Genomic DNA, 17,173 nt, shown 5'->3' with positions numbered 1-17,173 from the left:
AAAAATAGGAGATGACTGCCAAAGGGTACAGGGTTTCTTTCAGTGTGATTAAATGCCCTAAATTTGTCTGATCATGGGCACACAACATTGTGAATATAAAAATCATGGAGTTACACCATTTAAATGGGTGAATTACAAAGTATGTGAATCAAATGCCAAATACATTGTTACAAAAATTTTAAGAAAGGAAGACAGTCCCCAAAGAGAAGAAAACAAGAGGCTCTCCCAAAGCAGGCCATACCTGAGGAAATGGTAGACAAGCATGATGTAAAGAGCTTGTTTCCCACATGCTATTTTGACTTCATCACTTTAATCCCTTACTTCATATTTTTAACACATTTCTAAATTATTTTAGGTTATCAGCAGATTTCTAACTTTGTCTCATTAGAGACCAAAGTCAGGGTTCCACCGACTGAGCTGGTAAAACAAAATAAAATGACAATAAAAATCCCATGACAAAATAATCTCATCCTTTGGGGTTGTGCACAACTAGGCAGAATGTAAGAGCTGAGGTTTATTTCCAATGGAAAAAATGCCATCAGGTATAAGGGCATCTTATGACTCTTGCCTAAAGCATATTTCCTTTTCAAACCTGCATACATTTATTCCCTTTACACCTATACAATTCAACAAAAAGTAATGTTTTTATAACTGTACAATTCAACAAAAGCAATGCTCTCTACCAAAAAATGCTGAGCTTCCTGCTCAAAGAGCTAGCCAAATTTCCCTAAGGGTAAAATTACTATTTCTGAAAAAATCCAACTCTTTATCCATCTTCACCTTCAGCACTATACAGTGAAGACTGAAAACTAAACTGGCTATAATTTCTTAAATGACTTTAATTTTCTAAAATATTTAATATATTAGTTTCAAATATTTAGAATATATTTGGCCCAATTTTTTTGACTCTGCCTTTAGATTAATAAGAAGCTTCTTTTATTTTCACTTATTTAGTAAGAAATAACACAGACTTTGAATAAGTTAAACTGGCTAATGACAGGTAATCAGTTTTCCTCAATGATTATGATTGTTCCATACAGGGATGATAATGAAATCACAAATGGTCTTTTTGGTCTAACTTCAACTAATACTACAAAGTTAGGAAACATTTTTACAGCTAAATGAGGAGAACACAAGCAGCATTACAGCAAGTTAAACTTGTTAAGTGCATTTGTTATGACAGAATTTCTGACTCAAAAATTGCTCACTGCACACAGAACCTCAGAGAAGTGATGAAACAAGACAGCTGGTGTTAGAAGGTATATAGGAATGGGGTGGGGAGAGAATCAAGGATAAATTAATATCAGGCAAGTATCTTGGGAAAAAAAGAGCCACCTTTGAGGGCACATAAGAAAAACTGAGAAGTCACTATTTTGGTCTCGTTAGGGAAGTCCATTTGATAAGAATTGAAGACCTTTTTACTATAATTCATGCTGCAAAATGCAGTAGTCACGCAGTATTTCCAAAAGGATTCCTAAAAACTAGTGCAAAAGAAATCTAAGAAAATAAATAAACATAAAAACCAACCTTTTTCAAGGAAATGTGTTCAAAACAGTGACTTTTACAAAAGATGCAAATTTGTTTTAAATGAAAATATATATGAAAGATTAAAGACTCATTTTGCAGATAACTTACACTCCATCTACGATTTTTTAACAGTGTACAAACAAGGGGTATAGATTTGTTTAATTAGGTCTGAAAGATCAATATAAATACTGATTGGGGGGGAGTGTTTTATACCCCAAACTCCAAGATTCAGCTCTGTGTCCTGTCCTGCTATTATAATTTGTAAAAACCTTAGCGACGCAGTGATTCGAGTTTTCGTAACTTCAATGATGTGTTAGAAGACAATGCCTCCTGGTTTGAAGAATTTGTTGTCTCCGAAGGCCGGAACAGTACTCGACCACGATGATTAAATACATAAAATGATGGATGATTCCTTAAGGTATCAAATGTCCTTAAAAGAAAAAAAAAGCATCAATTTTAGATAAATCTTTATAAAAGCAGGTAAATCTGTAAAGCACATAAATCTTTGAAAATAACCAGGTTTCTAATGAATTACAAATTTGCTATGGACTATATTTTAACTCAGCCTAATAAGCCCATAAAATCAGACTGTAAATGATAATCATACTAGATCTCTCTCTCTCTCTCTCTCTCTCTCTCTCTCTCTCTCTTTCTCTCTCTCTCTCTCTCTCTCTCTCTAACTGTACAGAGAAAATAAGAAACCTGGAAAGCCCACACAAAGCTCTCAAATTTGTTTATTATTATATAATAAACTAAACACTAGGTCAACTTTAATTACCTCTATAAATCTAAAAGTGGCTTTTTCCAAATAGTCTTCCAAAAACATGCCCATAGATTACACCTTTTGATTATTCTCATTTGGCCCTCACTATTCAGCCATATAATCATTTCACAGATCTGTTTCCCACAAATCTTTCAAGCATAACAACAAAACCTCCCATTGGCCAAAATCATATATTTTGCTACCACCTACTTGATCCCATTCTGTTTTACTTCTTTCTTTCCAGGCCCCTTGCCTGTGATTCTTGGTAGACTCTTTATAAGAGCAGCAGTGATAGTGGAATATCCTTTCTTTTCTAGTGAGATCTATATAGTTTTTAAAAAAGTTCACAAACACCTTGGTGTATGGCCTTTAGTGTTTGCTTTCAAGTGTTATTTTTCAGAAGAACCCTTCCTTTAATTAAAACTCAAATCTCAAAGTCAGCTGACCTAATCATTCAAGCACACCCCCATATAAAACAGGAGGTATATAAATATACATTAAAATGTAACAGCATGTACAAATATGTAACAATGAATTCCACCATTATGTATAACTATAATACACAATAAAAACAGAAAACAACAAAAAGATGCAAATCAAAAGTAAAAGTAAGGGGGTGAGGAGGGATGAGTTTCCTTTAACACATACATTTTTACTGCAAACCCTTCTAAGAAAATACAGTTATTTCCAGGATCACGAAAGTGGATAAATTTCAGAGATGGAATTAAACAAAACTGAAGTAGAAATATGAGAAAGAAAAACAAACAAAGCTTGTGAAAACAGCTTAGAAAAAGTCCATAAAAAAAAGAAAGTAGAGTAACATTTTTTTTCATCCAGGAATACAAAAGGGCCTGTGGGCAGAGCTTATGTCACAGACCAGGTTCAAACAAGAGAGTAAACAGAAAAACCATTATTCTTCCAAAGACTAAGCTGTCACAAGAGGATAAAAGATGAATAAAGAAAGAAAAGAGAGAGGGGGAAGGGGGAGAGGAAGGAAGGAAGAGAGAGAGAGAAGGAGGGATTGTGGTTAATGTTTTGGAGGAATTATCTATGTATCTATTTCTCTCCCTCCAACCAACCAATAAATTTAAGTCTAGCTAGTACTATAAGATAATACCTTATTCTAATATCAATGATCAGACATTCAGCTTCCATTTTTCCTATCATATCAAACACTTCCTCGATATTTTTACCTCTTCTTCATACAAACTACATAATCAAATGTAAGAAGAAAACCAAGTTTCATGTGACAGAAATTACATAATAAAGCAAATCCCTACAAAATAAATGCCTCTGAAAAGGGAAAGACTTACTTATTTTTTAGTTCTGAAGTGGCATCCATGTCTTTAAACTCCCCTGCAATATGAACTATACCATAACAGGTAACTGCAAAGGCCAGAAGCGTCTGAAGAACTATCTGTGAGTATAAAGATTGAGATTACTAAATAGCACAAAAATATTATACAAAACTTTCACAATCTTCTCTTCTACTCTGTACGGCTTCTAACAAGTAGTCCCTTTCAGTGCTACTTATGTAGGAAATCAATTATCACTTGAAATGATTTGCACTCAGACCCAATAAAATCTTCTATTCATCCTGTGGCTTGGCTACAAAAATAGGTGTGATGCTTCAATAAATAAACTCAAATAGGGGCTGGGATGTGGCTCAGTGGTAGAGCGCTCACTTAGCACGGGCAGGACACGGGTTGGATTCTCAGCAACACATAAAAATAAAGGCATTGTGTTATGTCCATCTACAGAAAAAAAAAAGATTCATATTCTCTCTCTCCTTTAAAAAAATAAACTAAAATAAACAAAACAGTACTAAATAAATACAAATCAGTATTCATTTGTCAAATATTACCTGTTTGAAGGAGTAACTGAGAATTTTGAAAATGTGTTTTTTTTTCAAAATAAGTACACAAAGCATATGCTACAAAGTAAAGAAAAGCAATAAAATTACACCACTTACCCACTATCCAGCTTAAATAGACAGTTTCTAGCACCTTTCAGGTGCCATGTGTCCCCTCTGATTATTTCCTTTACCCTCCTTCTCAAAGTTGAATATTGTCCCCAATTGTGTTAATCAGTTCTTTGCTTTTCTTAATAATTTTTCTAGCTATATATTCATCCCTACCTTCTTTTTACTTTTGCTCATTTTGAAACTTATTTAAATGGACTTGTGTATTCTTTTGAATCTAGATGTTCCTGTTCAACATTATGTTTGTAAAATTATCCCCTGCTGCAGTATACAGTTATAGTCTGTTTTCATTATGTTTTGTATTTCATTATATGGAAGTTGCACAATTAATCCATTCCACTGTTGATGGATATATGGGTTGTTTCCTGTTATTTTTATGTTAACTTGAATATTCTTGTGTGTCTCCTGATGCACAGGAGTGGAAACACTGAGTATAAAATATGCACATGTTCAGATTTATTAGGTAATACCAAATGGCTTTCCTCAAAATTTGTGCAAGCAACAAAGTTGAATGTTTGAAACTAACCAACATGAGATTACAAGCATATTTTCTTGATTGTGATTTTCTGAATTTAAAAAATTTTCCAATTTGTAATGTTATTTAAAATAGATATACATGAGTGTGTGTGAATGTTTGTGTGCATCTACCACAAAGAAAATGTGGTAGATAGGTAGCCACATCTACCATACCCTTAATTATAAACAACTCAAGTAAAAATCTGTCACAACCTTTTATTCTGTTCAGATTAAAACCTAATCTCATATGTAATACCAATTTACATTCTGACCACCAATGAACCAAGGAGACTTTTTTCACTGTTAACAAGAATGTGTTAAATCTGAGTTGTCATGAAAATATGTTCAAGATAAATTGTATAATAAAAAACTATAAAATTTTATATATGCACACATGTATAATAACTTTTTTAAAAAGAAAAACTCTATGTTTTGATTAGATAAAACTATATATACATGTTGTTTATCCATAGGAAGAAGTCTGAACTTATATACTTCAAACTATCAGAGGTAGAAATGAAATTGCCAAGGAATAGGATCAGTTTTGTTACTGTTTTAATTTTGTGCAGCCAGTTTTAATTTTTATACTTATTGTTTGATTCCTTTACAAAGAACTTATTACTTTTTAAAGTTCAAATCTAATAAAGATAAAAATTGTGAGTGAAGTTGGAATATGCAATATTTTAGCTTAAAAAATACATTTTCTTTAGATTTCCCATCTATGTGTACCCCTAAACAATGCATTATTAGCTTTGTTGTAAAACTTTACATAAGAAGGAACTTTTCTAAGAAATAAAGTCAAGTAATAAACTTTTTATTTTATTTTTTAATTTAGCACTGACTTTTTATTTAAAATTCCTGAGAACCAAATAATTAATCTTTTAAGTCCCTTTCATACTGTGGTCAGGGTAACTTTTAGATTATTTTTAAAAATATGTTTTAGTAGTAGATGAACACAATACCTTTATTTTATTTTCATTTGGTGCTGAGGATCGAACCCAGTGCCTTCCACAGGCAAGGCAAACGCTCTACCACTGACAGCCCTAGAAAGACTACAGTTCTAGAAAACAGAAATCTTCCACAGTTTCTAAATTTTGGGTTTCACAAAGAGTGATGTGAAGCAGAGAACAGATGTTATTTCATGTCTAAAAAAATGTTAAGACGATAAAAACCAGTAAAAAAATTATCATAAGCAAAGTGGCTAATTTTAAAAATATATTTTAATAGAACATAAATGACCAACTTACATCTATTGGCAGTGATTCATCTTCTTTTTCTGTTAATCGCATGTAAGAACGATCTATAAACCAGAAGCATACCATTAAGGAAATTGTAGCCCATTTTTCTTTCTTGAAATGCAAGCAAATCAATAGATCAAAGAAGTGGCTGACTTATATGCTACATAAAGTAATGCTAATCCCAGATTCCTCAAAAACCTCTATCCTCTAAGGCAGTCAGCCTTATCTTAATTAACTATTTCATTGTCATTTTGACCAGCTTTGTCACCTTGTAAGATGGGGTAAGAGAGATAGATGGGCAAGTATGAGGCAGAAATACCCAAGCATGATTTTTTTTACTAAAGGAATATGAGAAACTTCTGAAAACTATTTATTTCACTAAGTAGTAAAAGAAATAATAATTTAAAAATTAATAAGTCTACAGAAAATCTCATCTCTGAATAGCACCACATCACATAGTAAAGCCAATGTAATACTGGTCTGGAAACATTTTTCTGGAAAAAACATAATGGGGCACTGGTGGACAAGAAATTCCAGGACACCAATTTCTGCATCTAGTACTTTTTAATTATAATTCTGTTGCTACCTTAATTTCAGGAGGCAGTAAAGGATAAAGGAAAAGGATCAGGATTTGAAAGCTGGTAAACTTGGATAATGGTACTGGTAATTTACAACATCTCACTCAAGACATCCTCTGTGACTGTAACATGTAGTTCAATTTTTAGAGTGTTAAAATGTGGGAGTGAGAGGGGAGTATGTCTTAGAATCAAAGAAATACAGTATCTTTTCATTTCCTGAGTTTCTGAAGCAGCAAAATGGGAATGTGAGGATTAGGGAGATTCACTATACCATAGCTGCTCCACTATAACAAAGGTCATTACAGCAAAGATGATCATGCTATCTGCTGCAGCAATCCCACATGACATAATTAGTTTCAAAGGTATTAGTGTCTTGCCAACATGAGTATTACAAAGAGGACTCACTGCAGTGACAAATCCACAAGGCATTCTCATCACTTGAAACATAAAAATACAGAATCCTCATTCTAGATAGACCTAGGGCAATTTCTATTTAATCATGTACATTGGCCTTCAAATATAGAAACTGTTTTGAGTAAATGTGTATGAATTCTTTCTTAAAAGAGAATGTGTTTAGAGACATATTCTTAAGTTTTCACTTACAGAATTGTTAAGGACAGGTGTATAAAGAAAAAAAAAATCAAACCAAAACCAACAATAGATTTGGACTAATCTTCTACTGTCTGTACCATTTCTAGCTAACTTTCTTGTTTCCATGCAGCTTAACCTGACCCTAACACTATCTTTAGCCAGGCATTTCTTCATCTGTAAAATGAAGGAGTTGGACTTCAGTGATCTCCAAGGGCTCTCCTTGCTCTATGATTGTATAATTTTAAAGCTGGAACTTATTATAGAAATTAACATTGTACTCCAATGTACCCTAATCTCCTCCAGGACCATGCTTCTCAAACTAATGTGCACACAAATCACCTGGGGATCTTATTAAAACGAAGATTCTGACTCAATATATCTGAAGAGAGGCCTGAGTGTCTTCTAACAAGCTCCCAGGTGACGACCAGGAGGTTGGTCTGTTGACCACACTCAGAGTAGCAAGGATCTGGGACAAATTCCTGAACCACCAGTTCCTGGAATAATTAATGCCCCAACTCCCATGCATCCTTATAAACTTTTAGCATAATATTTATATCTCTTCATTGTGATTATATCTTGATCCACTTTTTTACCCCCAGTAGCCTATGAACTCCCTTATGGCATCGCAGTCGCTGTACTTGTAGCAGCTAAGCACGGAGTAATTTCAACCAATGACCAGAGACTGAATTTTATAATACAGTGCAGCACACATCTCTTTTGCCCAAGGTCACACTGATTCGCGGTCAAACAAGTTTTTAACAACCGTCCCTTCAGACTCCCAATTCGGTATTCTTCACCGGTATCACAGTGCCTCCCTGAGGCAATGGGTCACTTAACTTCTTAGTCTATGCCTGGACAGCCTAGAAGTCCCCAGGATATTGTCCACCTAGTTGTCACGAGGCCACAAGCATTCAAAGTCCTCAATCCCACACTCTGCCTGATCTGCCCTATGCCGGATCTGACATCCCTGGCCTGGATTCCCGACAGACGCCAGCTCTGAACCCTAACCCTGACACCAATCTTTCTTCAATCTCGGGTGTCCACACCCTTCAAACCCCAAACCTTACACCGCAGATCCTGAATTGTATTTCTGAGTCTGTAATGTAAATAACCGTTCCTCGGACTTTCAGTCCGACAGTCCCTTAGGGGTGCACCCACATAACGCCCCCAGGGTCCTCACCACAGAGGTCTCCTCCTCCAGGTACTTACGCTGCGCAGCAGAAAAGGCGGCGTGGGCTAGGGCAAAGAGGCCGATGCCTACTAGCCCCTTCCATAGCGATGGCGCCATGATTCTGAAAAAGCAATAGCCCCCCCCCCAAAAAAAAAAAAACGCGAAGTGTGGCTGAGTTGTTCCTTCTTTCACCGGCGGGTGTCCGCTCGGCGCGGGAAGATGACGTCACTGAAGCCCTGGGCGCGAAGTGCCTTAGTGGTGCAATAACTAGAGAACCGTGAGAAAGAGGAAACAGGAATGCCGGGAAGAAGGAGAGAGCGACACGGAAAAAGGTCGGTCAGAGTCTCCGAGCCTGCGCAGTGTGGCCTTTCTGCGAGGGGCGGAGGGTGTAAAAGAAGTGGAGAAAGTGAGACCAATGGGGAAGCGAAGAAGGGCTCCAGCCAATGAACACAGGCCGCGGGAGAAGGGGCGGGGCCTGCGGAGAGGCCAGGGCGGAGCCCGGGATGGGGGGGAGGCGGCAGTAAGCAGTAGGTTGCTAGAAGCAGTGGTTGGTGCTGGATTCTGACTGCGTCCCCCAACAGTGTTTTTTATGTTTTTGTTGTTTTTTATTGCTTCGTTGGTTTTGGGTTTTGATTTTGGTTTACCTTCAAGCTGTGTGCTTTTCTTTCCCGCTTTTGCCCTCTTGGAACTGGCAAGTGTAAGGAGGCAAGAGTGTAAAATTGAGGAGGCAGATGGAGCTTCCAGGGCACTAACCTGGATTTGGAACCCCAAACACTTGGCATACTGGCGGCGCTCAGCAAAGTTAGTTTTTTTCTCTTAATGTTCAAAGGGTCTTGGGGGAAAAAATGTATGTATGTATATGTGTGTGTGTGTATATACACACACACACACACACACACTTGTTTTTCTCCATTTTTATTTGTCTTGACCCCCTAAAATCCAGACATTCAATAGTAACGTTCTCCCCTTTACCACTTTCTGCTCTTCTCTACCCTGGTGAGCTCATCCATTCATTTCTTATTTCAACCAGCATAGATATTACAGTGATTCCAAATCGGTAGCTCTTCTCTCAAATATCTCCTTTCTTAGCTCCAGATCTTTATTTCCAACTACTTTCTGAACATTTATTTTCATATGGGTGGTCCTGTGGCACTTCAAACTTATATACCCAAAAGGGAATTCATCTTTTATTTCCCCAAACTGCACCCATTCATACACTACTCCCTGGCTGAGTGGCACAACTTTGTTAACTACATATCACAAGGTAAATGCAAACAATAGACTACCATTCTTTCCCTTGAACTCTATCAGAATTTTATGTTTAGCTTCATCACTTTACCTACTCTCACTTCCTCAAAGATGCCTAACCTTACTGCTCCTTTTAAGTTTGCAACATTCTCATTTATGATCCCCTTAGCCTGCTGTTTTATATCACCTTCTAACCTACTAAATAATTGATATATTTATGGTGTTTGCTGTGATATTGTTCAATATTTCTCTTCCTCCACTGTAATGTAAGTTCCAAGAGGACAGATTTTTCATCGCCTAGAACCTTCACTATTACTTGGTGGGCATTCACTAAATGTTTGTTGGATGAAGAATGAGTGAATTGTGGAAAAGAAATATTACTGTTTGAAAGGATATCTACATTGTCTCCATTATTTTGAATTAGGCTTCCAAAATCCCTGTGGACTTCTAATATACTTGAGTTTCCTCAAAGCTGAAAAGAACTAGAAAATAAGAAAGACACCCAAAGTTCAAAATACTTACTCAACTTTACCTATATAATTATTGCTATATATATATATATATATATATATATATATATATATATATCACTGTCCAAATCTTTACTCATGATCATTATTTTTCCCTGAACTGTTTCCAATTTCTTCACCTGAAAGCCAAAATTTTACACAGAACTTGATCAGTGTCAAATGTAGTATAATGTATTCCTTTCAAATGTAGTCCTATTTATAAGCCTCGTAATCAGGAAGAACCAGCAGGTAATATGTAGAGTTGGCAGGAAAGTGCTTCCTTCTCCACTCTTGGGAGTTAGCAAGATAGAAATGATAGTTAACAAAAAAATCTTAAAACCTCATTTTTAGCTTGGATGACAGTCAAGTTGAAATTTTCAGGTGTTCTGGTAAATTGCCTTTTGTATATCCATTTATCAAAAGCAGAAAATGATTACACATTTTCTTAAAGTAGCTGAGATGTGGTTCCATTCTTTTAAAAATATAAGATTATGGAAAAATAGATCCAGTAAGGTATATGGTACTTGTACATGCCATTAAGCATTATTTTAGTCTTCAGTGAGATGACTCATGTCCAGACATTGAGTTGTATTTTCTCTACTGCTCTCTTAAGATGCCTTCCCCACTCTTATGGTCAGCCTCTTACCTATGTACTGAATACAAGAGAAACTAGCCTAATTTCACATTTTCTAATAGTATTTAAATCATGATCATGACATGAGATTTAAATTGTCTTTATCTGTAGATTCCAACCTGAAGAGAAGCCAAAGTATTCATAATGACAGTTATCAAAGATCATTCAAATAAGTACCTTGGGTTCTCTCATACACGATTCTGAAGGTTGGAATTAATTCTAAAGATGCAAAGTACAGCTAATGACAGCACTGTTTTCATGACCTCTTAGAACAAAAGTCAAACCTCAGGAGAAAAAGTACTTAAATTCCTAAGAGACCCCAGAAATGCCTTTAGTTTTCCTAAGCAACTATTCATATGCACCCCAGAAGTGATGTGGATATTATTGAAGGTGGAGATAATGATCTCTAAAGCCCTTCCTACTGAGATATGAAGACTCATCACATTTCTCAGGGCAACCTGTTGAATAGAGAAAGCACAGCTAACCAATAATTATCTTTAAAGTTCATTTACTCTGTTCCATGACACTGAACTAGATGAATATGTTCACACACCACAAATTCATGTCTACATTTCCTATGCAAATTCTCCCTCTCTACCCCACTGTCCTTTCCTACTTAGTTCGCAAATCCACTTTCCCTAGGAATATGTTCCGATTATAGGTATCTATAAAAGGTAAGCATCTATTGTAGGGATTAAACCTTTCTTCAAGCTATTTGTATTTAGTACAAATAAAACAGTATACTTAGTACAAATATCTCTGGGTAACAAATTCTAGAAGCCTGCCACCTTCTGGGCAAACTAGTATTTTCAAGTTTGAAATTGCGTCCTCTGCTTTTTTTCTTTTTTAATTTATTTTTTAGTTGTAGATGGACACAATATCTTTATTTATTTTTATGTGGTGCTGAGGATTGAACCTGGGGCCTCTCATGTGTGAAGCAAGCACTCTACCGCTGAGCTATAGTCCCAGCCCCTGCTTATTTTTTTTCTTTACCAAAGTAATGTGTGTTCATTTTAAGAAATTCAAACAACAACAACAAAAATGTATTCCTCTTAAAGCATTAAAGTGGTGCCATGGTATTTTGAGTTTTGAATCTTAGTAAACAAGACTGTGGTTACATGATCCATATCTTTAAGGTTTGTTTGATGGATGGTTTATATTATAGTAGTTAAAAGCATTTGTTCTGACATTGGATTGGGTTTGAATCCTGGCTCTTCCTTTTCTACCTCTGGGAGATTGGAGAAGTTACTTAACTTTGCTGTACCTCAGTATATTGATCTGGAAAATGAAGTCAATAATAGTGTTTATTTGATACAGTTCTTATCAGGATATAAAGTGTTTTAGAACCCTCTCACACATACAAAGCATTCAGTAAATGTTACCTATTGTTATGGACTCTGCTAGATATTTTTTCAAACTGAACAGGTTTCTTATCCCTTTAGTCTTTTCTAAAACATCAATTGCTTCTTCTCTTTTATTATTTTAATTGTTCTTCTCTGGACACTTCCCAGATGTACCAGTATCTCTCTTAGCGTTTCATTACCATATATGCAGAAAGTATCCTAGGTTATGTGTATGAGGTTAATATGATTATTCATTTCAAAGAGACTTCCTAATGACACTGATGAATGTATTCGCTTTTTCAGCACATTGGTTTGTTCTGTTCAGGAAATAAACTGTTGAAAACTCCAGCATTGTTATGCTGAGTTCTAAATGGTAGCTGTGACCTAATCTTGGTTCTGTTTTTTTTTTTTTTTCTGCCAGCACCGGGGATTGAACTCAGGAGTGTCCTACCATTGAGCTACACCCCCAGCCTTCTAAAAGTTTTTTGAGATGGGGTCTTGGTAAGTTGCTGATACTGCACTCAAACTTGGGATCCTCCTGCCTCAGCCTCCCTAGTCACTGAGATTGTAGGCCTGCACCAATGTACCTAATTTTGGTTCTGTTTAAATATAGGTATTCAGTATAGTAACTACCCAATGACTAAGTCTCTTTCCATCCTCTCTTCTTGGGAGAATGCAGAAGCTCCCACAGCTTCAATATTGTGCATGCTCCCCAATGTACTGCTGAGCCTGACTTCACTCCAGGACGGTTTCTGCCTATTTTGATATTTGCGCTTAGATATACATCCAACCTGTTAGCAGAGCTCTACATTCTGACCTCATATTAATGCTACTAATGACCCTATGTGTTTTCTGGCTATCTAGGTTCAAAACCTTGGAGTCATCTTTTGATTCTTTTTCCCCAGCACTTCCAAGCCATGCACCAAATCAACTGCCAAGCAGTTTACTCCTAGAGGAGAAAGTGGTGGTGAGAGTGAGAAGTGTGGAACAGTGTTGGTTTGAGAGAGAATCACTTTCAGAAGGAAGCCAAAGGCTCATGGGGTTTAGCTGCCTGGTAGAGTTATTGTCCTCTCAGTGTTCTTCCTGGGATCACAAGTTGGAGGCTGGCCTGGTCACAGAGTGAGCCCCTGTTTCAAAATAAAATAAAAAGGGCTGGGATGTAGCTCAGTGGTAGAGTGCTTTGCCTAGTATATGGAGGCCCTGGGTTTGATTCCCCAATACTGGAAAAAATATACTCCTGGAACTCTGATATGATGAGGTTGCTGAGGAAGCATTCTAGGTAGCTGGGGTCACATAAACAGAGGTAAAATCTGGGACTTGAAGACATTTGTTAGCTGGCCACCATGGCACATGCTTATGATCCCAGTGCCTTAGGAGGCTGAGGCAGGGGCATCAGAAGTTCAAAACCAGCCTCAGAAAATTAGCCAGGCCCTAAGCAACTTAGCAAGACCCTGCCTCTAAATAAAAAAGTAAAAGGGCTGGGGATGTGGCTCAGTGGTTAAACATCTCTGAGTTAAATTCCCAGTTTTAAAAAAAAAAATATTTGCTAACTGTGGTCAGGGAAGGAAATGTGTGACGTTTTTGTCAAATTCCAAATACTTGGAGAGTGGAAAGTAGTTTGTGCTGAGGCAAAACAGCCTTGGAATAAGTGGTTAGGTCTGAATAAGCAGACAAGCTATTTCAGTGGGTCTTCTGGGCCTTCAGGATAGGTCTGGGGAGAGGGTAGTGAGAAGCTTAGGAAAGCTCCATACCTGGGTTTCATGCCTCCATAAACCCCAACCCTGAGTTAGTAGAGTAGTGAGATTAGGCTGGAGTTAAGGTATAGGGAACAGGTGGCCAGAAGTTTTCTTGAGAAGACACAGACAGCTCCAGATAATAGCGATACCGCCAGTTATCAGTGATGAGTTCTGCTTCCTCACACGTTGAAGATTGAACATTAGCGAAACATGCCAAGGCAAGTATATAAAGCAGGGTTTATTTGAAAAGGGGTAACATAGACTTCTCCCTAGAGGGAGAAGGGGGCCATAGCTGGTATCCTGGTATCCCAAGAAGCAAAGAGTTCTGCTCTTTTTTATATGTCCTAGGTTTCCTTTCTTCTCCTGCCCTCTTCCACTTATCTTTCTTCTTCCTGAGTAGGTAACTAGGCATTTGACTAGGCTTAGGAAATGCTCAGTTGGTTGGCCAAAAGGTGGAAAACAGGTGAGCTGAAGGGGGAAGGGCAGGATGGAGCAGCCCAGGACACATTAATCAACAACCTTATAGCTCCCTATAGGAAGGGGTAATTCCTGGGACAGGTTACCTTAGCAACAGGTTGGAGCAGGAGGATGTTCTTGATAAAGGTGGAGGAAGGGCTCTGGAAGAAGGGCTCTGAAGGAATTAACATTTCAATCCCTCAGGGAACAGTCTCCAACTTGCCAGACTCACTAAAAATTGGCCTCTTTGATGTGGACCTGACTTGATTTATCTATCTATACTGATTGCCTGTCTAATTCTGGCTTCATTCTCCCCTCTAATTTTAGGAACTCCTTACTGCTGTAAGGAAATGATCACTCTGGCTGCTTTGGAGCTGGGAGGGGGCAATGTGAGGTGAGACAAGCAAATTTGGAGTTCCCTTTTAGAAGTTAACTTCAATTGAAGTCTGGTTGGGGGAGAACAGGTTGTAAAGTTATCTTGGAATGGGTGCTTCTATGAGAGAGAAACAACAAACATGAGTACTGAATAAATGTTGCAGCATCTGGGACATGCCAATTTATACCATGAAGATGATAGCAGTCAATAATCTCTCACCAGGAGGTGTGAGGGCTGAGAAGTTGTCCCCATAATAAGATCAGAGTGGACAAGGCCTTTATTTTGGAATGTAAATCTTTAACATCTCCAGAGTTATCAGGAATATAAACACAACATTAACATGTTACCAATGTCCATCCCCATAAGATATAGTTAAACTACTTAATGTCAACTGATCTTTTAAAACCTTTCTACTGGAATGACCTCTGTGTCAAGTAAAGATTCCTTTATTTCTGCTACTTAGGGCTAGGTAATCATGTTAGTAAACATTAATTCTACCTGTGTAGGGGGTTAGGAAGATCTGTAGACCTTAAACTGACTAAAAACTTCTGACTTGTCAGTTTCACTTGGTAGTTATTAAGAATTCCTTCCTAAGAATCTCTCTTTTGTAGCCTCCAGTCTTACTTATTTTGGGGGGAGCAACACAAATGTTTATCTTAAGTTATAATTAACTATTGGTTTTTTTAAATGCCCAGGAATGGCTGTGTTTTTGTTTTAACTGTTTTTGCTAGGTGTTTAAGATGAAGCAGGTCAAACTGATTTTTGTTTCTATCTATTGTTTCCATGGGAGTCACTCTTGGGAGAACTTGAGAGCAGCTTCTCAGTTCTGCTAGTGCCATTTGCACTAGGTTTGGTCCAGGTCTTGCTTGACCATGTGACTTCCCTTGAAAGCATCAGGGATGTCTTAGTTCTCCAATAACCCTCCTTTTCATAGCAAGTGCACTGATTCTGTTCTCTAGGAGTCTCATTAATCTCCCTGATCAGGAGGTTATGTGTCCCAGAGTTGTAAAACTCTTTAGAGAAGTTCCCTGTTCCCTGGATTCAGACTGACTCAGAGGGCAAGAGCCAAATATTGGTTTTCTTGGCCCTTTTAATTTAACTTTAATTTTTAAGACTTTATCTTAAACATCTAGCAAATAAGTCTTTCCAGTCTTAAATTAAGTGTACTGGGCTTTAATGTGTATAACCTTATAGTCATTTACCCTTTTTATTCATTGGGGTCTGCACTATCCTATCTGTCCTGTAGGTGACGGCTTATATTAAATTAACCCAGGTTGTGTGTTCTTAAGGCAATACCTCTGCAAAGGCAATACATTAACAGGCAACCTTTAGACAGTTTATAAGGAAAATTTAAAATAAAATTAATAAGACTAAAAACATATTTAGTTTGTGAGATAACTATCTTGAATTTTGACTGAGTTATATATTATACCCCCTGTTTGAGATCCTAGTAATATTAACAACTAAAAATCAATCTTTTGAACATAATGTTAAATGAACTGAATTATGGCCTACTTTGGAGTCATTCTGATAATGTAGTAAGATGGGAGGTAGACCCTTATCTCAGGTAAGGTGGGGCTCTTTATAAATCTTAGGTGAAGTGTTTTAGATCTGAAGCTGATCTTTGCTTCTTAAATATAATTTTACAAAGTTTACATATATTGTTGCATGAGTTCAAATGAACATTAGCTAACTATTTAAAACATGAATTAAATAAAGGCTGAGCGCTTTTAACCTTTTGTGGAAAAGTAGCAAAATGCTTTTGTGTTTTACAAAATTAACCTTTACATACATTAGGCTCTCATTAACTTAAAAATACATTTAAGTTGCACCCCAGTGTAAAAAAATAACAAACTTTATATCTTATTGGTAACAAGTCCAGTTGTAGAACATTAAATTATATAAATAAATCTCCAACAAATTTGTTATCCTTATAATCCTAAAATTATCATAGAACTTTAATTTGGAGAAACCAACTTGATATAATGCTCTTTTAAAGCTTCTACCTTAAAGACTTGTATACCTGAAAGATATGAACACATTTAATATACAAAGAAGAGTAATAGCACCACAATTACATTGATGTTTTTATATTAACCAAGTTTAGCTTTTAAAGAAATAATATAGTACAATGCTCTAAAATAAAAGTTGTTGGGCTGGGGTTGTGGCTCAGTGGTATAGTGCTTGCCTAGAATGTGTGAGGCACTAGGTTTGATTCTCAGCACCATGTATAAATAAATAAAATAAAGATCCATTGACAACTAAAAAATATTTAAAGAATAAAATAACAGTTGTTTAATTTGGAGATTACTTGCTCTAAAAAAAACTTGCTCTAAAAAACTTGCTCTAAAAAAAACTCCAACTTACACAGAAATTCTTTATCACTTACTTAAACCCTCTTACTTACTTCATCACACAAAGACTTTCTTATCCAGGTGCTGGGGTTGTGGCTGAGTGGTAGAGTGTTTGCTTAGCATGCATGAGGTACTGGGTTCAATTGTCAGCA

The 17,173-nt window shown here is 36.7% G+C and overlaps 1 protein-coding gene across 1 annotated transcript; it reads right to left on the bottom strand.

Moving 5' to 3' along the window:
• Positions 1–981: 981 nt before the first annotated feature.
• On the bottom strand, positions 982–8,578 carry Mmgt1 (membrane magnesium transporter 1). Its single transcript, XM_026392231.2, has 4 exons — positions 8,404–8,578; positions 6,035–6,087; positions 3,604–3,707; positions 982–1,957 (listed from the first exon to the last, which is right to left on the bottom strand). The coding sequence occupies exons 1-4, from the start codon at positions 8,480–8,482 to the stop codon at positions 1,798–1,800; spliced, it is 396 nt and encodes a 131-aa protein (XP_026248016.1). The 5' UTR covers positions 8,483–8,578; the 3' UTR covers positions 982–1,797.
• Positions 8,579–17,173: the final 8,595 nt, after the last annotated feature.

Source organism: Urocitellus parryii, chromosome X (genome assembly GCF_045843805.1).
Source record: "Urocitellus parryii isolate mUroPar1 chromosome X, mUroPar1.hap1, whole genome shotgun sequence".
NCBI classification, from domain to species: Eukaryota; Metazoa; Chordata; class Mammalia; order Rodentia; family Sciuridae; genus Urocitellus; species Urocitellus parryii.
This window is presented reverse-complemented; position numbering and strand designations above follow the sequence as displayed.